At 41.6% G+C, this 24,811-nt stretch overlaps 3 protein-coding genes across 3 annotated transcripts; 1 reads left to right on the top strand and 2 right to left on the bottom strand.

Annotated features, from left to right (window-relative positions):
• The first annotated feature begins 15,140 nt into the window (after positions 1-15,140).
• On the top strand, positions 15,141-16,032 carry LOC147967910 (uncharacterized). Its single transcript, XM_087522717.1, has 3 exons — positions 15,141-15,299; positions 15,383-15,460; positions 15,739-16,032. The coding sequence occupies exons 1-3, from the start codon at positions 15,141-15,143 to the stop codon at positions 16,030-16,032; spliced, it is 531 nt and encodes a 176-aa protein (XP_087378843.1).
• Positions 16,033-18,878: 2,846 nt separating this feature from the next.
• LOC147967909 (uncharacterized) lies at positions 18,879-20,378 on the bottom strand. The gene is made up of 2 exons (XM_087523311.1): positions 20,032-20,378; positions 18,879-19,305 (listed from the first exon to the last, which is right to left on the bottom strand). Exons 1-2 carry the CDS (start codon positions 20,376-20,378, stop codon positions 18,879-18,881), a joined length of 774 nt encoding a protein of 257 aa, XP_087379437.1.
• Positions 20,379-22,646: 2,268 nt separating this feature from the next.
• Positions 22,647-24,085, bottom strand: LOC147967908 (uncharacterized). Its single transcript, XM_087523310.1, has 2 exons — positions 23,739-24,085; positions 22,647-23,076 (listed from the first exon to the last, which is right to left on the bottom strand). Exons 1-2 carry the CDS (start codon positions 24,083-24,085, stop codon positions 22,647-22,649), a joined length of 777 nt encoding a protein of 258 aa, XP_087379436.1.
• Positions 24,086-24,811: the final 726 nt, after the last annotated feature.

Below are 24,811 nucleotides of genomic sequence, written 5' to 3'. Positions count from 1 at the left end.
TAACCATTTTAAGGTCTTCTCTCCTATGACAACGAGTCAAGTGTTGATGCCAAACACACTGACACAGAGTTATGCGTTGTAAAGGAGAAAGTCCGGAATTATGAAGAAATGCTTGAAGCATAAAAGCAATAGACAAGTATTTGCAGATCTACTTATTAAAGGCTTACCGCCCAGTGTGTTCGGAGAACACACAGTCGACATGGGTTTTATGGTATAGTCTAAAATTTCCGGACAATAAAAGGGCCCAAGGTTAAAGAATTTGTTTCAAAACAGAGACGTACATTGTGGCTGTCTGATTCTATCGGCAATTGAGCTGTGACGATGAAACATGTTCTATGTATTGATCTGTTATGAAACAAGTAAAGTAAAAGTATAAGGTCAAATGTAAAAGTTGAGATCAAAGGGGAGAATGTTAGGATGATCTCCACCGCGTGGGCCCAATGGCCCACCGGGCCCTTAGATCCACGCCCTGATCGGGGGCGCTCAACCCACTATGGGTGACGGCCCCCTGTCACCTGCACTATATAAGAGGTGGGGGCCGGCGGCTCGCATCACGAGGTTCGTCCAGCGCCGTACACTCCACCTAATCCCCTACCGATCTAGGGTTAGTGCAGTGCTGGCGGGAAGCGCCGCCACCACTTCACCCACTACTCTCTGCCATCACAACCGGCCACCGTCGCCATGGCTGGCACCGGGAGCTCCTCGAGCCACAAGGTGAAGGTAGGACCACTGGAATATCTAGCCTATCAGATCCCAGAGGATCTAACAGGTTGACCCTATACAGGGGATCATTTTCCTTTGCTTATGATCGGATAGAAAAGTGGGCTTTTGATCCAACCTAACATGCATCATTTTTTATGCTTCGCCGCATAACAAATCTATAATTTTGGATGAAATCCAGGGGATGAGGAGTCAAAATGTTTTTTTTTCTCACATGACAGCCTGTGTTTTCGTCTCATTTGAGGCATAGAGTTGTCAAAGGCTATGAAAACGATCCTGGCAAAAAAAAAAACGACTGAAAAAACCATCCATAGATGAATTTTATGCCTCTGCTATTCAACTGGAACCCTGAAATGTACTCCCTCATAGTGTCAAAAAATGCGTTAGATTTCGGGATGGAGGGAGTATGAGCGAAGCATGCAGTGAGTGGTAACATTCTCCCTCGTGTCCAGCAATAATGCATGCACCCATGCAGGACAAGCTAGATCATGCATTCCTCCCATGAATGAATTTTATGCCTCTGCTACTGCTAGCTTAAATCACAAGATCACTTGAAGGACACCACTACGATGTAAATCTGTCAAATCACACAATTAAGTCTCACTTGTACCAATTAGTCACTTTACTCTAGTCTGCAGTACTGTAGTGCCAGCACGCATGAACATCAGTTGGTTACTTGGTTTCTTGCTTGCTTGGTGGAGGTAGCTAGGACTAGACATTGAACAGGAGCAAACAATAGCGATGCGTTGAGCAACCGATATTCAGTTCTTAGCTGTCACTCAATAGTTTGGATTGCTATTCAATAGTCAAATTAAAAAAATATGTACTCCCTCCGTCCTAAAATATAAAAACATTTTTAACCCTACACTAGTGTCAAAAATGTTTTTATATTTTGGGACAGAGAGAGTAGTAAGGTAACACATCGCTCCATACTCCCTTCGTCCGGAAATACTCATCAGAGAAATAGATATGAATGAATGTATCTAGAATTAAAATATATCTAAATACATCTATTTCTCCGACAAGTATTTTGGGCGGAGGGAATATCTAGCAGACGTAGAGTTCTAAAGATCCAGTCCAACCACGACACCGGATCGACTATAAATTAAGTGGCAAATAGATGTGTGATCGATCCAATCCAAGAGATGGCTAATCAACATTGTCTTGCTTAATTTGACCTGTTGTCGTCTCTTCGATCAATCCACCCTCCCTGCCTGCACATGCAAAATATGTAAGCTGCTCTTTACATTGTGTCATCTCACATCAACCATTATACCCCTTGACCATGTTGAATAATTCTTAGTTAACTCCGGACCTCCTCTTCTTAATTCTATAAAGAAATGTTGTAGCTTAATTGTGTATAGATATTCCTCCATTCATCGATTGATGTACTTATACCTCTCAATCGATTGATCGGTCGATGTTTACAGATCCACGGTCGATATTTTACTTGACTTGTTAACTTGTAAGCAGTATTTCTTCCGAATCAACTAGTAGAAAAGTTGATACTATATACAAGTGAGAATGACACTACATCGATAGATACATGCAATTAAGGCGTTCTGGTATGCATATCGATCAGTCGGGGTGGATGTAAAAACTGACTAACCGAAGACCAATCCGATGCCAAAAAAACCAAAATTTCGGTTTTATTGCTGGCACAGGAGAATTCGGTTTTTACCTCTGCTGACCAAACTTACTTCGGTAGGGTCCTGTTTAGTAATAAGGTTAACCAAAAGAAGAACCGCGCATATGGCAGGAACGGCCCAAACAGAGAGCTTCTACTGCTACTGCTTAATTGATTGATGCATGTGTGTGTTTACAGATCCACAATCTGTTTTTTTCTTTGCGGGTCACAATCTGTATTTTACTTGACTTGTTAACTTGTAGCATAAATTCGAGCGTACTTCTTCTGAATCAAGTAGTAGAGAACTTCATATATACTACTCCTAGATTGATAGATACATGAACAGTAGTAGTGAGAACGATACTAGATCGATGGGAAAATATCTGGTGCTTCGGGCACTTAGATGCTACGGTGATACAGACTTTTGGGAACCGTCGGATCTCAGATCCAAGGGCTGCCAGGAGCTCACAAACTTTTTACAAAAAAGCCCCTCTAGAGTCTGCAAATTACGAATCGATCTAGCAGATTCGGCAGCTCCTTACCTGCCGTTCGATCTGAGATCCAACGGCCCAGGAGCCCGTATCACGGGAGCATGTGGGCCTCGGTAGCATGTGATACTCTCCCTCCTAGATCGAAAAATACATGCAATTAAGGCATACAAGTATGCATATCTATCAGCACATCAAGAATCGTATTCCCATCTTTATTCAATAGTAAATGATGACTATTACTAGCCGATGAGTACATGATTGATTGATGGACAACCTACCTACATAGTAGGCATACATCAGGCCAGCCACAAATCTACAATTTTGAATGAAATCCTGGGATGACGAGTCAAAATGTTTTTTTCCCACACATGACAGCTTGTGCTTTTATCTCATTGGAGGCAAAGAGTTCTCAAAGACTATGAATACAATCCCCGCAAAAAAAGGACTGCGAGATAAATCATGCATTCCTCCCTCCCAGTGGTTGGCTAGCATAAATCACAAGATCCCTAGAACGATAATCGAATGGCTTGTAGGTAGCCTACCAAATCACACAACTAGGTCTCACTTAAATAAAACAGTGATTGTGCTGTAGTCAAGGTTTTGGATTCCGAATGGAACATTTTTCTCGAGGGAGGGCGGTAAACTCAGTTACCACGGTAACCACGAAATACCGAAAAAAATTCGAGCGAAATTTAAAATCAAAATTTAAATTTAAATTTTTTAAGATGGGAATACATAAGACTTGAGCATGCAAATATCATCTGCATTAGTAGTAGATCCTTACGACTAGGACGCGAGTGTGCTTGTGTTTTACTTAGAGATATACATTATTTAACTAGGTGGTAGGAGTTTAAATTAAAAAAATTCAAAAGGTTCGAAATTTTCTGCTCGGTATACGCAATTCTCGTAGGGGAGCGGGAAACGCGGTTACCGGGCGGTAACCGAATTTACCGCCCGGTACCCAAAACCATGGCTGTAGTCTGCATAGCGGTGAGTGTATGTGCATTTGTATGAGTGTTTGTCGTCTGCACTTAAAAAAAAACTAGTGATTGTACTGTACTCTGCAGTCCTGTAGTGCCAGCACCCATGACTGTTAGTTGTTTTTTTGGTTGCTTGGTGAAGGTAGCTAGGACTAGGAGTGAACGCTGAACAGGAACACTGAGAGAATAGGGATGCGTAGACCAATGTGTATTTCAGTTTTTACCTGCCACTCAATAGTGTAGATTCCTATTCAATAGTAAAAAGAAAAGAAGAGTAAAGTAACACGTTGCTCTATGTATTTAGCTGATGTAGAGTTCCAAAGATCGTCCGATCCAAGAAATGGCTAACCAGCAATATCCTGCTTAATTGACCTGTTGTCTGATCGATTGATCCATCTTCCCTGCCTGCGCATAATATGTAAGCTGCTCTTTACATTGTGTCCATATCCCACATCACCCATTATATCCCTTGACCATGCTGAATAATTCTTAGTTAACTCCCGACCTCTTCTTCCTAATTATACAAAGAAGTGTAGCAGCTTAATTGTGTACACATATTCCTCCATACATCGATTGATGTGCTGCTACCTCTCAATCGATTGGTCCATCGATGTTTACAGATCCACAATCGATAATTTACTTGACTTGTTAGCTTGTAGCATTAATTTGAGCAGTACTGCTTCTGAATCAACTAGAAGAAAAGTTTATACGTACTATATACTAGTGAGAATGATACATATGGATAGATACATGCGTTCTGGTATGCCTATCGATCAGTAAGGGTGGGCATAAAAACCAACAAACCAACGACCGAACCGATGCCAGAAGTGAAAAAACCAAATATTCATTTTTATTGTTGGCACAAAAGAATTCGGTTTTTACCTCTGCTGACCAAACGTACTTCGGTCGGTTTTGTTTCAGTAAGGACAATGGAAAGAAAAACCAAGTAATACATCAGCAACGGCCTAAAAGATACCTTCTACGGATACTACTAGATTGATTGATCCATCAATGTTTAATTGCGGATCCACAATCGATATTTTACTTGACTTGTTAACTTGTAGCATTTATTTACACAGTATTTCTTCTGAATCAACTAGTAGAAAACTTGATACTATATACTACTCCTAGATCGATAGATAGATGAACAGTAGTACTAGTGAGATCGATCCTAGATTGATATATACATGAAATGAAGGCGTACGGGTATCCATGTCGATCAGCGTATCAAGAATCATATTGCCATATTTATTCAATAGTAAATGATGACTGCTAGCTGATGAGTACATGATTGATTGATAGACAACCTACCTACATAATGCATACACGTATGTTTGTATGTATACTCTGATTCTCCTACGTGTGTTTGTCTGTGTGATGATGGTGATGACAATGATGATGAATAGAAGCACACACAGTAGATGGTTGCATATATGCATGATCAATTTGATTGCTACATGCATGAGATGGATGGGTGAAGTGAACGAATGAAAAGTGTTGGTAGGAGGACCACTAGCGCGCGTGTTGAGAGCAAACACACATCAGTTCTACTTTTTTTTGCGGCAACCCATCAGTTCTACTTGTACTCTCTCGATCCCATTGCTAGCTACACAGATACGAATGAGGACTACTACACGTAACTCCAGCACTGAAGCCGTATAATAATTTGAGAGGGCCATCTAAAAACATTTTAGAGGCTTTAGAGTGGACTGCTATGCCAGACTATAAACAATCTCCATAATTTTCCTTCCATTTGTCTATGAGATACCAAATTCCTTTCCTTTTTCATTTTATCATATCCCCAATCATTTTCCCAATCCCCTCTTTCTTCTCCGCACACCCACTCGGCGTTGCAACTCATTACCGGCTCACGTGTTGCCAGAACATAGCAACTCTGTTGGTTGCCCCTCCAAGGCACCGAGCCCCTAGTCATTTGGGGAGGCCATGACCATGGCCTTCGCATAGTACACGACCATCAAGCGGCAACGCGGTGTGAGTTCTCCAAGTGTTGTATGTCGGCTGGGTAAGAGGAGGGGTGCACCAAAGGGGAGGGTGGCAGCGTGTAATACGATGAGGAAGTAACAAAGACCTCCCCGGGCACTATTCATGCGACATTGGTGAGGGGAAAGACGAGTGCCGTCGCAAGGGAAAGTGGAGGTGGAAAGTCCAAGAGGAGGTCGTGGGGGCAGTGGCAGGAATCGAAGCAGGCAGTGGCGTTGTGTGTGTGTGTGTGTGTGTGTGAGAGAGAGAGAGAGAGAGAGAGAGAGAGAGAGATTATCTTAGTGACATGTAGGCCTTTGCCACCTGGCCAAAGTGGTGTCATGTCAAGTCAAAAACAGGTTTGACCAAGGAATACCACCGATAGTGACTAAATCTATCCGGTATTAAGAGTTGTCGAACGGATATTGCACAAAATAATTTTTAGGGACAAGCCGCATTTCGCGATAAGTTGAGGCACCAAAATGGCACTTTGCTCTATTTACTTTTGTTATTATGCAGCGACAATGAGAAGGAAGAAAAGAAGGCACTCAATAAAAATACAAGCATAAACTGAAACATACCATAAAAAGGAACCATCCCCCCCCCCCACACACACACAAACCGTTTTCATGAAAGTTGCCTCAATTGTCCATCATCTTATTGGCTTATTGAATAAAATAATTTTTCTTTGGTAAGCCAACGAGTGTTAATTCAATCAATAGTTAAATCTTCTCTTTTGGCACACCATCATATTATTTAGTAGAATATTAATTCTCCCATTGCAACACACGGGCAATTGCCCTTCCGGGTTTAATCGTAGTTTATATTTTTGGTGAATCAACATCTGTCATATTATCAATGCAGTTTTTCGGCCTGTTAGTTGTGGTACTCATCCTTTCCGGTCAATGGACACATAAACTATGGATGACACAATAGACGCATTATTTTGTGTACCTCCACTCGTGGTTGTCTTACCACATATTGTGGCGGTCTCGAAGCCTCCAAGAGTCAAACATTTTATAAATATCCTTCTTTATCACAAGCTGTTACCATTTTTTAAAGTGGTGTTGGGGGTCACAGGTGGAGCCTGGTTTGGTCAAAACTGGGTCATGGCTTGCCCAACCCAGCTACAAATAATTTAATACATGGATAAATTGGGTCATAAAGACCATGACCCAGTTTTTCTACATGATGTGGTTTCCTTTAGATGGGTTGCATCTCCACCGTTAGCTGGGTATATGACATATGATTGGTTGTGGAGTTGCTTCTCCCACTTATCTGCACATATATATTGGGTTTATGTATGCTAACGTGGTTAAGCTTGGTTTCATGTTAATAGAAGTCTCCCACAATGATCTAAAAAAATGCTCTTGTTCGAGTCAACTATAGTCACACCTAGAGTATTACTAGCTACTTGTCTGGATATTTAGAAATATGCAATGTTCATCACACGCATGGTGCTCTCCTCACTATGGTTTCAATGTCTGGGATTAAGAAATTCATTTCAAACCCGGCGAGCCTAAATTTGGTGCCAACCATTCAAGTATGTTATTGGTCACTTATTTGTTATCAGTTTCTCTACATGTGTGCATGCATTGTCAGTTTATTTGCCACTAGATTTCATAATTACAAAAGTTTAAGACTTGGTTCTGCCGCATCATCATCACATATGCAAAAGAAGTTCGGTCAAACTCCCCTCCAGCAAATATGATATTTGTTGAGACCATAATGGTTCTCCTAACTTGAATTCCTATATCTAGTCCTGGTGTGTGGTTTATATAGCTGCACTCTTTATTTTTGATAGGTCGGTTTGAATTGATTCTGTATTGGATCAAGTTGTAGAGTCTTAGTTGGTTATTTTGTAAAATGCATAAAATGATGGAAATACATTGATGGTACGTTGTGATGATTTTGTGTTGTTGCATAATTATGTGTCTGTTATAAGTCATTATGTTCTTATGTTGTTGCTTGTTGCATCAATTGGGGATTTGCTGTGTACATACTTTGTTTTGCATGCACCTGTTCGAAATGCTAGGACATCTTTGCACAATGTGGGAATCTTATGTTCATCTGAGCGCCTGAAGGATTGAGCAAGGGGCATCGCCAATTTCAACTTTGCTGACTCATTTGAACCATAGAAGGATTCTAAGGGCAATGCCCCTTGCTCTTCCACTATAACAAGAAAAAAATGATTTACCCCCCCTCCCCCATCCCGGCGAGGCCGAGCCAGGAACGAGCCGTAGCAGGCGACGACGCGCCACTTTTTTTTGGATCTAGTAGTTGACTACACCAGTAACTTGGACTGGTACTTTTTTGTCCTTGTGCTGTCAATTTTTCCTTTTTCTTTTTTTTGTTTGTTTGAATATAGTACTGTGGCATGACTTGCCCCCACACCGAACCGTACCGAGGGGCATAGTTGTACTGACACATCTTTCTTGTATGGACTTTGCCCCATTATCTATCTTAGGGGTGTGGGTGCGTGGGGTGGGGTGGGGGGAAACAGAATAACCGCACTGCGCCTGTCAAACAAGCGCACTGCCGCGTTAGCGCGAGGCCGAGCCGGGGGGGAGGGGGGTCGGGACCCCCCCTCCCCTATCCCGGCGAGGCCGAGCCAGGAACGAGCCGTAGCAGGCGACGACGCGGCGTGCCGCGGCGTCGCATGCGGAGGCGAGTCCGTAACATGACTTGCCCCATTATCTTATCTTATGGGTGTAGGTGCGTGGGGAAACAGAATAACCGCGTTTTCTATCTTTAGGGGTGTGGGTGCGTGGGGGAAACATGACTTGCCCCCGCACCGAACCATACCGAGGGGCATAGTTGTACTGACACATCTTCCTTGTATGGACTTTGCCCCATATCAATCTTAGGGGTGTGGGTGCGTGGGGTGGGGTGGGGGGAAACAGAATAACCGCACTGCGCCTGTCAAACGAGCGCACTGCCGCGTTAGCGCGAGGCCGAGCCGGGGGGGGGAGGGGTCGGGGGGGTCGGGACCCCCCTCCCCCATCCCGGCGAGGCCGAACCAGGAACGAGCCGTAGCAGGCGACGACGCGGCGTGCCGCAGCGTCGCATGCGGAGGCGAGTCCGTAACATGACTTGCCCCATTATCTTATCTTTATTTTTTAGGGGAAAAACATCACCGTTATGAATTGTTTTTTCATTTGTACTTTTTTGATAATTTTTTTGTACTGTTGTGAGTTATTATTTGTACTTTAGCCGTTTGTTTTCACCATATATATTAATTTTTTTTATTTGTATTTGATTTTTGGTATTATCTTTTGTAACTGGCTAGAGATAGTGGGCTTCGCCACGGTTGTGGGCTTTAGGCGTCCGTTTTCTCCCAGTCATCTTTTAACCCTCCCACTCACCTTTTAACCTTCTATCTTCCCCGTTCCGCTCCTCTCCCGTCCCCAAATCGATTCCGTCTTCGTTCCCCTCTTCTTCTCTTCTCGGAGCGGGAGTTGTTACTCCTGTTCCGCCGCGGGAGCGTCGGCCGGAGGGCTCAACCCCAGGGGTGGAGGTCCGGGTGCTCTTTTTTGTTCTTTTTGCTCTGCCATTGACTTTGCTTGTGCCCTCTTATGTTCAGATTTTCTCTCTATTTCTAATCTCTTGCTCTCTTTACTGTCCTAGGCTGCACTCGCTAGGGTTCCTTTGCTGTTGAACGAGCGTTTGGCGGCAGTGATACTGGATTGCGTGGCGGATTTTGTGTTTGCTGGTAAGAGTTTTGCTTTTGTATGGCGTGCTTCGTTTCTGAAATAGTTCAAATCCCTAATTTTTTTTCATGTGTCTTGCAGATCTGGTTCGGCCGATTTTAGGACTGTAGATCTCAATGGGTACATCATCCAGTCCGGAGAAATTGAATGCAGGTGATTTTCCCTGTATTTTGGATGATGTTTTAATAGATCTGGTTTTTATGTTGTACAGTTGTTGTCTTATCGACTTTATAAGTTGTATGTATTTTGATATGTGTTAATTTTGTCCTGGGTTGTATGGCGTGTATGGTTTTGGCAGTTGATGCAACGTGCATACATGATGTAGTACTTATCACCATGTGTATTTTGAACTGCTGTCCTAGCATTTGAATAGGTTGTAGTAGTCAATGAAGAACTAGTATGGTGTTGAAAGAGTTGTGTTTTCTGAAGTTTGTTCTACAAGTGGTGGGTTCATATTGTTTTATTCGGTGAACTTGTAGTGTTCACATAGTTGAACTGATTGATTGTTCTTGTACTTTTTTTGCTAATTATGATGTTGTTGCAGATGTTGGAGTGCTGGTGCCTCCTGATTCTGACAAATCAGAACGCTTTCAAGATCTTGTGAATGTTATTTTTGAGACACCAAATCCTCTAGAAGAACTTGCGAATGTTGCTGGTGTTTCCCTTATATTTGCTCTATTTTTATCAGCCTTTAATACATATATATGCTTAGTTACATCAGTTGTTCCGTTTTGTTTTGTGTCTGATGCAATGCGCTTTATTTATCTTTTGTGTCTGCAATGTTAATTGTGTTTTAATTTTTTATGTGCGTGGTTATGTTATTGGTTTATGCAGTTAATGACAGCCATGGTGTTCCAGAGGACATTGCTGATGTTGTTAAAGATATTAATGATGGAATGTATTCACTTAACGTTGATGATGGTGATGGCAGCTTGCAGTTGTCTGTTACTCATTCTCAAAGTGTTGATGGCACTGAGCCTGTTACCCAAGCTGAGGATGTTCCTATGCAGTTACAGCTCGAGGATGAAAGGATAAGAAAGAAGAAGTATGAATTCCAGAAGAGAAAGGAATTGGAACAACGTCAAAAGGCTGCCTGTGTGCCAGAAAGTGATGTTGATGTTGCTCAAGCTCCTAAATGTGTAGGCGACGAAGGTGGTGACGCGGGTTTTTCAACTGTTCATGTCGGATCTCATGGAAGTGACATGCCTGTGAAGACAAACTTGATGCAAACTCGTTTGACGCAAGTGTTTGATCGTGATGGAGTTAAGGAGAAGAAAGCTGTTTTGAAGAGGAAGATGTCAGATCGAAATCCTGATGGCACACAGAGGCGTAGTCCACGTGTGAAAGCTGTTTCCCAACCTGGTAATAGCAAAGCTGATGCGGATAGTTTTGCTGTGAAAATTGGTCCAAGCAAACTTGGTGGCTCCTCTGTTCGTCGGAGTCCACGAGGTTTGACAAATAAGAAGCCTTCTTCATCTCCTCTTCAAGAGCGGTCTTTGTTGAAAGAAAATAAGAAGCGTAAAGTTCTTCCTGCAAAAGTGAACAAAGGTGTGAAGAAGCGTGCTCGTGTTGAAGCTGAAGATTCTGCATCTGAAGAAGATGATATTGAAGTTGATTCAGAAGATGAATTTGTAGTGGTATGTGTTTTGTACTGCATGTGTCTTGCTAGTTGTACTTGCAATGATTTAATTGTGTTTGGGCTGGTATGCTGGCCAGGTGAGGCTGGTTATTGTTTTGCATCTATTTTGATTGTGGTACTTATGTTGTTTTAATAGTTGAACTTGTGCAAACTTTTCTTTGTTTTACTTGCCTTCATATGCTTGTTTTGTTTCCTATACTCATTGTTTGCAGTGGTATGTGTTTTGTTGTGCATGTGACTTACTAATTGTAATTGTAATGATTTAATTTGTGTTTGGGGTGGTATGCTGGCCAGGTGAGGCTTGTCATTGTATTGATTAATTGAGGGTGGTATTGATGTTGTTTTAATAGTTGAACTTGTGCAATCTTTTTTTTACTTACATTCGTATGCTCGTTTTGTTTTCTATATTCATTGTTTGCAGTGGTTTGTGTTTTGTACTGCATGTGACTTACTAGTTGTACTTGCAATGATTTAATTGTGTTTCGGCTGGTATTGCGGCCAGGTTAGGCTGATCATTGTTTGCATCAATTGAGGGGTGGTATTGATGTTGTTTTAATAGTTGAACTTGTGCAATCTTTTCTTTTTCTTTTTACTTGCATTCATATGCTTTTGTTGTTTTCTATATTCATTTTTTAAGGTGTGGCTTTTTTGTTTTCATTTACAGCCTGTTAGCGTCATGAGTCCGGTCAAGCCGGTGGGAGGCAATGCCAGAAAAGTTGCCTTGGATGAAAGGTGACCAACGGAAATTGAACTTAACTATGCGATGTTCGTTGAGAGAGGTTGAAGATTGTGCTAAATTGCTCGAGAGTCGGCATGTGGCTAGGGTTCATGCATCTGGTTTTGGTTCTATCTTCAGGTGGAGGGTGAAGTCTAACATTTCCCGCCCTCTGATGGGAGTTTTGTACCTAAGGATAGATTGTGATACAATGACTCTTGACATGGGTGAGGCTAATAAGAAGCTTCGCATCACTAGCGATGGTATACAACAATTATTTGGTTTCCCTCGTGGTGGTCGTTCTGCGCCAAGGCCGTCAGAGGACGGATATGATGATGCTCTGATGAAGTTAAGATCGGAGCTTGACATTAGCAGGGACAAAGATATCAAGACAAAGGATTTGAGGAATAAGCTCAAGGTGCTCGTCAAGGATCCTAGCAAAGATGACCTTGCTCTGAAAGTGTTCTTCATTATTGTGTTTATGAAGGTTGTGTTGCCTGGATCTGCCCCGCGTGTTTCCAGAGAGGCAGCAATGTTTGAGGGTCTCGTCTTTGAGGACATGGCTAATATGGATTATTGCCAGCTAATGGTTGATGAGCTTAGAAGGGCTGTTGCCAAGTACCAAAGTGGTCATACCATGGGGAAGGCAATCACAGGCTGTGCCATAGGGCCTGTACTAATGTACCTTGACTGCCTTATCCGTGGCAAAACTACGGAGCCTGACATGTGAGTCCCCCGCATATGTTACATGGATCCTGCCAAGCTTTCTGATCTCGTTGATGCAGATTTGATAAAAAAAGGCAATGCAGATCCAAACACTTGGGTGTTTGGGAAGCTTCCGGTGAGTTTTGTTTGTTTTGTCTCTTGCAGACCTTTTTTTATTTTTAGGTATAGCTATTTTTTGCTGTAGTGGACATGTGTACTGTAGAGTTGTCTATTTATATTTTGTATGGTTTAGGTATGGATTTTTAGTACTGTTGTTTCGTGTTTGGTTGAACTGAATAACTTTGTTCAACTGGCCTGTTGGTAAATACTAACAAATTGGCAATAACAGTTAAAGTTTTATTAGTGGTGTTGATTTTAAATCTGTTAATATCATGATTTATTTCTCCCTATGTGTTGCGTTGATTGATTAACTATTTTTCCCTTTTGTTTGTAGTGGAAAACTCAAGAGGAGGTTGTTTTTTTCCGAGTGTATAAACGGCTAGTCCTGGAGATGCCGTCATCTCAGGTTCCGAAGTTTTCATCTTTGCCTGATGAGTTGAGGGATGGCCGTGGTGTTGAGGGTGCTGGTTATGCCCCCCTGGCCCTAGTAATGCTAGTGCTTCACAGAGGCAGGGTTTTGGTATTGATGTTGCTGTTTCAGCGTTGGAGCGTGCTGAGCATATCTTAAGTAATGTGTGTTCTGAGCTGCAAAAGGTCCCAACGACAGTTGAGCGTTTGAGCTGTATCAATGGTATCCTTCTGAAGGTCATCAATTTAATGCTGAGGAATCTGTTGACTACATTGAGATGGAGAGAATTTTAATCGGTGATATGCGCGACGGTGTCGCTAATCTAGTTCAGAGCTCGGTTCGCCTGTTGAACAACATGAAGCGTTTCAGAACTATGCAAAACTCTCACTGCAAGCCATATGAAGAAAGTGCAAATGTTGTTATCAAGCAGTTTGAGCAGGATGAGGCTGCTGCCACCGACAGCAGGGCTGGTGATGGTACTGAGGCTTAAGTTTTTGACCACGAAACGAATGATGTTGGCTTTGAGCGTCCTGATGTTGATGTGAGTCAGTCCTTGGTGTTTTGCAATTTTTATGTTGTTATCCTGATGTCAGTGTTGTAGTTGAACTTCCTCATGTTCATCTATTTATTAATAATTTTCTTTCATGCAGATTGATCACGATGAGGCTGCTGGCACCGACAGCAGGGCTGATGATGGTACTAAGGCTAATGTTTTTGATCAGCGTACGAACGATGTTGGCTCGCAGCACCCTGTTGTTGATGTGAGTCAGTCCTCATTGTTTGTATGTTTTTACTATGTTGTTCTGCTGTCAGTATTGTAGTTGAACTTCCTGATCTACATCTGTTTATTAATTTTTCTTTTCATGCAGGAGACCAGTCATAATGTTGAGGCTGCTGTTGACGGTGGAGTTAATGATCTATCCACTGATAAGTGCAAGGTTATTTTTATTTTCATTGTGTTTATTAATATTTTCTTAAAATTTCATGCGCACCGATGTGTCTTGCTTGTTCATTTTTCTATCCCACACCGTTTATTGTTGCTCATAATAGCATTGTTTTTTTGTCTCATTACATTTGAATCAGGGTCCTATTGTTGGCGATGAGCCTTGTTTGCCTGTTGGTGATGTCGCTTTGAATGTTAGCAGCAGCAAGTTCGATGATGTTGCTGTGAATGCTTCCAAGGTTTATTTTTCTGTGCACCTATTGGTAGCTTATTTTTTATTGTTAGTTTTGTTCATATTATTTACTTTTTTTTGAATTTTTATTTTCATCAGATTACTATTGTTAAGCGTGAGGTTGTCCTTAGTGGTGGAGATGATGCTCATGATGTTCCATTGAGTAGTGGGTGCAATGTTGGTACCAAAGTTGCTGATGAGGATGCTGGTGCTGCCAGCATACTTGATGCCAAATCGCCTGGTGTTGGTATTGCTGGGAATGAAAATGTTTCTGGTTGTGAAGATTTGCCGCCGGAGAATTTCCCGCCTGGAGGTCTTGATTACGGTGATGCATTGCAATATGCTTCTAGCGTGGAGGAGGTGCCATCCGAGGATGATGATTTACTTCTGTCAATTTCTTCTGACCCCTTGACGCAGGAGGCGCTCTTGTCGTCCCAGGATTTTCTTTCTACAGACCCTGAAAGCGCATCAATATTGGTGTCCTCTCAACATGTCCCATCGTCAAACCCTGAAACTGGAGGCATAATGGTCTCATCACAGGAACTACCGTCGTCGTCAAACCCTGATAGTCCAGGTAAGGACTTGTAAATGGGGTGTACTTCTCAATTTTGGCATTTTGGACATGTTCTCTTGTAGTTGTTGAACTTATTATTTTTCATCATTTTCTGCAAGCAGAAAGTGGTAATGTTGTTAAGGTTGATACGTTTTTCTTCGCTGTTACGAGGTTGCGCACGAACCGTACGAAATGGTTAGTTTGGGATTTTGCCCATACCATTTTTTGTCTCTTTTTCTTTCTCTAGTTTGATTATTGTTGTTGTTGCAGTAGTTTTAATTCATGTAATCTTTTGTGTTTTTCTAGTCACAAGCCGATGTTTCAAAATAAAGAATGTGATGCCAGTGTTGGTTCTATTGCTAAAGCGTTTGTCCCCACTGGCATGCTCAACTCAGACAGTGTTGATGTTGTTTTATATTCTCTACGTCAGAAGTACCGAGACACTGACAAGTTGATAGTTCCCAGATGGGTGACGGTCAGTATTTTGCTTTTTTTGTAAATAGGATGATAACTTGTTTTGCCAATTTTCTAACTATTGTTGTTCTTTTTGTACAACAGACCAAGATCCGTGATGGAAATATTGATTCCAATGTGCTAAATTGGTTCACAAGATCAGGTGCTGATGGTTTTGACCAAGTAGGTGAACTTGGACTTTTTGTACTCATTAACTAGAACTGTCATGTTTTCTTTGCAGTTTTGGGAGGTGTGGGGAATGAACTTGATCTGTGCTTCTTTTATTAAAGCTGTACTTATTGTTGCAAGGGAATTGAACTGATATGATTGTTCCTCAATTTTGGGCGGTGGATATAATTTCTTTATGATTATTTGATTTTTTGTTTGTACTTATGAATTTCAATTTCCCTCTTTTATTTTATTGTTTGGTAAATTCATTTTTCCTCTGCGATTTTTTTCAGCTTCTTTTCCCTACATTTGATCCGCCGTCATTTGTGGCTACCATGAAGCCTAGTGAAGTATCTGGGCATTGGTGCTTGGTTGTTCTGAATTTGAAGTTCCGTCGTTTCGAGTGTCTTGATTCACTCCGTGATGAAACCTGGGGTGATGCAGTTAGATTCTTAAGGAATATGACAGATAATATAAAGAAGCTTTGGAGGGAGTCCGGTGTAGACAGGGCCAAACTGTTCTCACCGGCGCATATTGATGGTTTCTCTTGCGAGTTTGTGCGGGTGCCTCAGCAGGAAACCACGTGAGTATCCGTTTTTAATGATTTTTGCTGGTTGTTTTTGTTGCTGGAGGATGTTGTTCCTGTATTTTTTGGATTTTGTGTTGTATCATTTTTTTGATTTTTCCTTTGTTTACAGGCATGATTGTGGATTCTTTATGCTACAAAACTGCAAGACCTATTATTGCCGGGAGGATGGTGTAATTGAAATGGCCGATTACAACCATGAAGACATTTTGGACATCAGGAAGACTTTGCTGTATACCTGCGCAACTAGCGATGTGTTTGATGTTGACTTCCAGGGTTTGTTTGGCATCGAACCCTATACGTGTGCATGGACTTTTGTAATTTTTTTGCAGCTTGTACTTCTCTATTAGTACTTTCATGAAAGATGTATTTGAACTTACGCTTTGTGCGGTCTTTTTTTTCCAGGTGAGTGGCTAGATCTTGGTGAGCCTGACTACAGGTTCTTTGGTAGCCAGTTCTTGGAGCTCGAGCGCGTAGCTATTGATCTTAGCCAGGGGCGTTCTCCCGAAAAGACAAGATCTGGTGTTATGAAGGGGCGGTTGGGAGCTCTGAGAGGTTTTACGGCTGCTTGTGCAGATAGCCCTACTACACCCAAGAATCCCATTGTGGAATTGATAGACAGTGATGATGATGTGTTTGACAAGATTGCTGGCGTTGGAAGAGTCACGAGGAGCGCTGCTGCCAAAGGTTTATCTCCCCTTGCTAGAATAGTGGCTCGTAGAGCTGGTGGTGCTAGGAAAGATCCCGCTTTGGATTCTGGCAATGTTGTAAGCACGAAGCGTGTGCCCAGAGCTCCTATAAAGTTTTGCTCCCCTGTGCAGCAGCTTCACCCTTATAAATTCCCTCACCTGGACAAGGCTCGCAGGTTGTATAATTTGTTGCTTAGTAATGAATGGCGTGAGAAGTATGGCGAGTGAGTATCTCTCATTATTTTTTCCTCTTCCTTTTCTTCTGTTGTTTGTAACTGCTAGATAAATATGGCCTGAACTGTTCCTTTTTATACAACTCGAACTGCTATGAATGCCTTATCTTGCTTCTCCTTCTTTTTGTTCTTGTGTGTGCTGCAGGAATACATTCTCAATGATACCTCAGCCTGATGGAAACGTAACTAACTTCACTGGGAATCGCATCTAGGAAGTTTTTTCACCTGGGCAAATGATGGAGGGTGATGTAATTGACTTCCTCATTGATGATTGGAAGCAAGATCCCGATAGAAATGCTGATTTCGCATCTGGGAAAAGGATATTGCTGAGTCCATATTTCATCACGGTAATCAATCAGATCGGTTTCTTTATGTTGAACAAGACTGTCTATTGTTTTTACGATTTTTAATAATACTTTGCTTGTTGATTCTTTTTCCGCTGTCTATTTTCTATTTTGGCTTTTTTGCAGGTTGTGCTTGACTGTTCGTTTTACGAGGATGAAAATAAAGTGTTTAATGTGGAGAGTGCAGCGAGAGATTTCAAGAGCTATGTTAAAGCTAATGAAGACTTGCTCAGTGCCGACCTTGTGAGATCTACTAGCTGATTTTTGGTTTTTATTTGTTTGTTGTGATGCTGGTTTTTACTTCGAATATTTAACATCTCTTTTTTGGTCATTTGTTTTTAGATCATGATGCCTCTATTCAAGCCTATGGTTTTATCAAAGGATAGGAAAGTGAGCCACTATTCCTTATATGTCATGAATCGGTACCGAAGTAGCATTGACATCCTTGACTCTTTACCTTATCCGAAGAACCACCATCCTTCGAAGAACACCTATCACAAAGATTGCGAGAAGATTGTGAGTGACATTTATTATCTGTACTGGATTAATATTTTTGCATCTTTGTTTCTGCTGTTTCTGAGACCTAAAACTGTGTGGGTTGTTTTGTTTTTTACAGATTTCTAGATTGGTCAAAGTAATGAAGGCTGTGTATGGTGATGCTCATTACAATGCGAGCAAGCAGCCCAATTGGGAGCTGTTTGCAAAGAAACCAACGTTTGTCAAGGTTCCACTTCAAGGGCCGAATGAGTGTGGCCATTATACTCTGAAGTATGCGGGATGCTATGATGGTGAAAATATAGTTGAGAACATTCGAGATAATGACGTGGGTTTCTTGTTGAGCTTTTCACTTTCTGTTTTTGGCTTATTGTGCATCCTTTTTTTATGTGTCATGATTTTTGATAATTTGTTTTATTGTTTTGCAGCCACGCATTGTTGATTGGAACGTTGAGGATCTGTATAGAGTTGTGTTCAACTGTAATAACCATATTATGGTGACGGAGCTTCCCGAGGAGGTTCAGGCTTTGGCTCCTGATGCATAGGATAAATGGTCATCATTTGCATAGTGAATTGGATAGTTGTGTGATATATCTCTTGAAAACATTGTAGGCTCTATTTTGTAGTGTTTGATGTCTTGTCGAGTACTATGTAATAACTAGTATATTTTATGTTGTGTTTCAAGTGTGGCACAATGTTTCATCGGGAATTCGTTTTGGTTAAGTTTTTTTTGTACTGAAGACTTATATAGTAGTTGAACTGAAAACAATTTTTTTCCAAGTGTATTTTCGAGTTGTTACTCAGAAAGTGAGATTTATTTTATTTTTATGTGATTCCATCCTAACTTGGACCTTTATAGTTTCTGTACTCTCGTTTTCTTGTACTTATGATATAGTTCTGTTAGTACTTATGATATAGTTCTGTTAGTACTGATTTGATAGACATAGGCAAACTTGTTCAAACCCTGACACACATAGCATAAGGTAGCTGGTTCAACATAACGAAAGCAAACTACAAATCTGAAACAACAATACTAAGGACACACACAGCATAAGGTAGCTTGTTCAACATAACAAATGCAGACTTTCATGCATCTTCATCCGCGAAGTTGCAGTGGTAGTAGGGGTCAGCCTCTTGCTCTTTTGAAATATCCCAACCTGTCACGATGTTGTCGATTGTCTTCCATGACTTGTACGTTGCGTACGCATCTATTCCTGCGTACGTGATGAGGTTGTCTGGCAGCGGGCTGTTCCCCCACAGTTTGTGGTCTGCCCTATTCATCTTCTTCTTCATGCCTTCGTAGAATGGGTGGATGACGCCGCCTGCAACATCGGCCAAGGAGTCGTAGTATTTTCTGGTCTTTGGATCTTTCCACTTGCGCTGCATGTCGATGAAGTTGTTGGGGTTGATTTCCAAACCAGACTCCTGCAGCATCCGCTTGTCACCTCCAATGCTGAAACTAACAAATGTGTACAATTTCTCCTCCCGCAGGAAGTCTTTGAGGCGCTTGGGCCTGCAAGGGGGGAGACATACATTTATAGATTAGTCTTCTTTTTTGAGGATTTAATTCTTCTGCTTTTTTTTGTTTTACAAGTGATAATCCATGAGGTAGATGCTTATATATTATGAGTCATGCATGAATGTAGTTCAGAAACTAGTACACAAAGTCCTGAAATTAAATTGAACTACACCGTGTTATTTTTTCTTTTTTGCTATCTTCTTTGCTTTACCAAATGCTTCACCAAATTAGAGAATCATTTTACCAGAGTCAACGATAGATGCGCTGCTTGATTCAAGTTTAGTTTTCTTTTTTGTTGAATAAAAGACCTATACCGGTGCTTGATACATCTTTGTGCATTAATTCTATATCAAGTTCAAAAATTAGTTTGAGAAACATGTGCATCAAGATATGGACCTATACCACTTCACCAAAGATCTTTTAATACATCAATTCTATAAACTATACTAGTGCATCAAGATCAGAATCTATGCTAGTTCATCAAGTTCAGAAATTAATTTGGTGCATAAAGTTCAGAATGCTATAAACTTTTTTTTTCAGATGCTAATCTGGTGAAACAATCCACTTCACAGTTTCATAAATGCATTTAACTTGATAAACATGTAATCGTGTATCCACTTCATAGACTATAGTAGTTCATCTAGTTGGGAAACAATTTTTAATTAAGTTTCTAGTGACTAGTACTGGTACAACAGATGAATGAACAGTAGTATGGGTTACCATTTTGTGGCTGCTGCGATGTGGTACACCAAGCAGAGTTCCTCGACGCATAACTGCAGGACTGCCGCCATCTGTGGAGGTTTTTCCTCGTCGGTGTACTCCACATCAACTCCGATGAAGCTCAGATACAAGCCGCCGCCCTTCATCCTGAGCCTGCTCATCATCTCGTCGGCCTTGTCTGGTTCGCTGGTGCAGACGATCTCCAGCGTATCCTTGCCGTGGAGCTCAACCCCTTTGAGCGTTCTGGTGTACTCGCGCTTCTCGCCGGGGACGTTAATGTCGACGAGGTTGCTCCTCTTGTCCGACGTCTCGGCATGATGATGCTTGGCGTACGGTTCCTCCGCCATGGCCTTCCTCCGGCGACTGTGGGCTTTGGAGTGAGCCACTGGAGGTTTGGGTGCAGTGGAAATGGAAGCGGGAATGGTGCTATGTGGGAACGAGGGAGAGATGGAAGACAATGGGGTTTTTTTGCAGTGCGCCGATGGTGGTGTGTGGGAGGCGGTTCGTCGGGGGCGTGTGTGTAGTGGTCGTGGAGTTCGCCGTTTGCAGTGCGTCGTGGCAACCGCCCAGTGGGTGGCGCGGGTGGTGGCCTGGAAGAACTAACCGTCCAAGACAAATGTTTTTTACTGGTGCAATGATTAGTCTTGTCAAGCTGTACTTACGATCTGCTAAATCCCACTTGCACGTCTTTGTGGTTGTGATGATGGCATTTTGCACTGTTTAGGTGACGTATGGATCTGTGATGTTTTTCCATGTGGATGTTTAAGTATTGTTTTTCTATTGAAGCTTTTATACACTAGTGTATGTCAAAACATTTTTTCAGTGCCCTGGGAGTTGTCGCTCAAAACTTGTACTTATTTTATTTTCATCTGTACAAACCTAAGTTAGGCCTTTATAATTTTTGTATTCTCATTTTTACTGCACTTATGTTTTAGTACTGTGTGAACTGAATTGTAATTTCAAACAGCGCATGGGTTTGAAATTTGATGTCACAGTGGTGCGAGTGGCCTGACTGATCCTGCTGTTTTAGTACTGATGTTGTATGTATGTTTGAACTGATTTTTTTATAACTTAGGTTGGGGGTGGGGGTTTGAGATTATTTTACGAGCAGATCGTTCGTTGTGGTGTGGACAGATTACATATAAATAATAAATTTAGCAGAATTGACAAATAAATTCTATTTGAACTTTTTGAATTTTAGTAGTTGAACTTGTCAGTTTTTATATAAATAAGAAATTTAGCATAATTGACAAACATTATATGTTTGAACTTTTAGATTTTTAGTAGTTGAACTTGTCAATTTTTATATAAATAAGATTTTTAGCATAATTGACAAACATTATATGTTTTGAACTTTTTTAGTTTTAGTAGTTGAACTCGTCAGTTTTTATATAAATAAGAATTTTAGCATAATTGAAAAACATTATATGTTTTGAACTTTTTTAGTTTTAGTAGTTGAACTTGAGAGTAATATTTAATTCTGTTTTTTAAATTATGTACATTTAACAGAAAGGCTATTAAGTTTTGTTCTTTTTAGAGGTTCATTGTTTTTGTATCATATTTTTTTCCTTTTTTCTTGTAGAGGTTAATTGACAAACATTTTTCTGGTGGTTTATATTTCTTTGTCCCGCCCTCTGGTTTGTATAGCTGGGCTTATTTGGTGGGGTGTTTTGTTGACGATGTAGAGGCTATTGGGCCGTTTTCCGGCCCAGATAGCTTGTCCGCGCGCCTGTGCAGTGTGTCGTGCGCGTGCGCTCTGGGTTTAGTCCCACCTCGCTAGTCGAGGGGGCTCCAAACCTGTTTATAAGCGCAGCCGACGCTCACCAGTCGAACTCTTCTGAACACTTACCTGAGTGCTTATACACGGCGCTCGCTCTCTCTTGACCTGTGGGCCCTGGTCGACGGGTCCTGCGTTGTGCGGATTACTAGGGATTCGCCCACGGGCTCGAGTTCAAGTATCTAGCATTGTCAGGGCCTGCTCCTGACCTTGGGCGGTCAATTTTTTTGTTTTGTTTGAATCTAGTACTTGACTCCTCCAGTAACTTGGACTCATACTTTTTGTTCTAGTTCTTGTCAGTTTTGTGTGAGTGTAATCTTTTTCATTTGAGTTTTTTGCCTTCTTTTTGTGTTTGTTTTTGTGATTATTCTCAAGTGTCTTCTGGTGTCATTTTCAGAACTATGGTACTTGCGTGTAGACTAAGTTGTACTGATAGTGCATTCATAGTAGCGCTTACGGCCTGATGCTTCTTTGTACTTTTTATTGTAGTAAGTATGTAATGTTCGATCAAGTGTACTGAGTTGTACTGACATGGAACAACGTTGTGTGATTAGTTGCATCGTAACTAGTACTTTAGAGCAACGACAACGTTCCATTCAGAAGCTACTTTTTCAATTTTGAAATGATGGATTAACAACATACGAAGCTACCAAACCAAACTTATATAATGAGATAAGCAAAACATTGTACTTGATGACATAACTAAACTTGTTCAAACATGACAAGCACGACATAATCATACTGGTTCAACCCAACAAGAGCAAACTACTAATTTGAAACAACAAGATAAAAGGCAAGCACAAGCGGAAGTAAAACTAAGGCAGACTCTGATGTATCTTCATCCCGTAAAGGGGCAATAGGGGTGGTCGTAGAAGTTGTTAGCCTCCCGCTCTTTCGCAAATTCCGAACCATCTGTGATGTAGTCGATCATGAACCATGACTTATACGTGGCGTACGCATCTACTCCTGCGTACTCGATGAGGTTATCTGGCAACTCGCTTGTCCCCCATAGTTTGTAGTCTTCCTGCGTGTTGATCTTGTTCTTCATGCGTTTGTAGAATGGGTGGATGACACTGGCTGCAACATCAGTCAAGGAGTCGTACTCTTTTCTGGTGTATGGAACTCTCCACTTGCGCTGAATGTCGATGAACTTGTTGGGGTTGATCTCCATACCGGACAATTTCAGCTTCTCTTTGTCGCTTTCAATGCTGAAACCGGCAAATGTGAACAACTTGTCATGCTGCAGCATGTCGGTCAGGCGCTTGGGCCTGCAAGGGCAGAGACATTTTGAATATTAGCATTACTTTGATGTTTGAATTATCCATTTTTGTTTTGTTTTACAAGTGATGAATCCATGAATTAGTTGTTTATGTAGGATAAACAATGGATGAATGTACTTCAAAAACTAGTAAAGAAAGTTCTGAAATTAAATTAAGTACATCATGTTATTCTTCTTCTTGGATTATACATAGTTTCAGTCAATGTTGTATGTTCCGCATTGGTACTAGTTTAGTCTACTTTTGTTGAAATAGGATAACACAGAACTAGTGCTTCACCAAGTCCTTAGTTTATTTTCTTACGAAAATAACATTACATCAAATTCAGAAAATACTTCACTACATCAAGTTCAGAAATAACTTTTTTAATACATCGAGTACATAGACTACTCTATTGTATCAACTCCAGAAACTACACTAGTCGATCAACTTCAGAATTTAATCTTCCGCAAGATTTTCCAAATAGTAATCCAGTGTATCAGGTTCAAAAATACATTTATAGTATATCTACTTGAGAAAATGCAGTAGTGCGTCCACTTTTCACAAACCACACTAGTACATCTAGTTGGGAAACAAGTGTGATTAAATTTTCAGGATACAGTACTAATAAAACAGATAAACCATATGCAGGGCAAATGAGTAGGATTGCTCACCATTTTGTGGCCGCTGCGATGTGGTACACCAAGCAGAGTTCGTCGACGCACAACTGCAGGACTGCCGCCATCTGGGGAGGTTCATCTTCGTTGGTGTAGTGCACACCAACGCCGATGATCCTACGAATCCTGTCGCCAAGCTTCCTCCAGAGCCTGGAGATCACCTCGTCGGCCTTGTCTGGTTCGCTGGTGCAGACGATCTCCAGCATCTCCTTGCCGTGGAGCTCAACCCCTTTGAGTGTTCTAGTGTAGTCGCGCTTCTCGCCGGGGACGTTAATGTCGACGAGGTTGCTCCTCTTGTCCGACATCTCGGCATGATGACGCTTGGCGGACGGTTCCTCCGCCATGGCCTTCCTCCGGCGACTGTGGGCTTTGGAGAGAGACGCTGGAGGTTTGTGTGCAGTGGAAATGGAAGCGGCAATGGTGGTTTGTGGGAACGAGGGAGAGATGGAAGACAATGGGGTATTTTTTCAGTGCGCCGATGGTGGTGTGTGGGAGGCGGTTCGTCGGGGGCGTGTGTGTAGTGGTCGTGGGGGTCGCCGTTTGCACTTCGTCGTGGAAACCGCCCAGTGGGTGGCGTGGGTGGTGGCGTGGAAGAACTAACCGTCCAAGTTAAATGGTTTTTACTGTTGAACTGACTAGTCTTGTCAAGCTGTACTTATGACCTGCAAAACCCCACTTGCACGTCTCTGCGGTGGTGATGATGGCATTTTACTGTGGCACCGATTCGTATAGTCAAGCTGTACTTATCAGCTGCTTATCCCACTTGCACGTGTCAGCGTCGGTGTTGGTGGAGGTCTGAACTCCTCTACTGTCGTACTCGGACTGGTGATTGAAGTGTAATTGAACGTACCAAATACCAGCGATACTATGTGTGGTGCTAATGTTTTTTTAAAACAATTTTCGTATTTTTTTAAAAGGATTGTTTATATCAAGATAACCTGTGAGTATTTTTTACAGATAAATTAGATTTTCACCAGTACAGGATGTATTATATTCGCATTTTGCTTGAGGTAATTATTTTTATGTACTGATGGTATTTCTGAATTGGGACTGGTAGGAGCAGGCATAGC

Source organism: Triticum urartu, chromosome 5A (genome assembly GCF_056163025.1).
Source record: "Triticum urartu cultivar PI428250 chromosome 5A, HENAU_Tu73, whole genome shotgun sequence".
Taxonomy (NCBI): Eukaryota; Viridiplantae; Streptophyta; class Magnoliopsida; order Poales; family Poaceae; genus Triticum; species Triticum urartu.
This window is presented reverse-complemented; position numbering and strand designations above follow the sequence as displayed.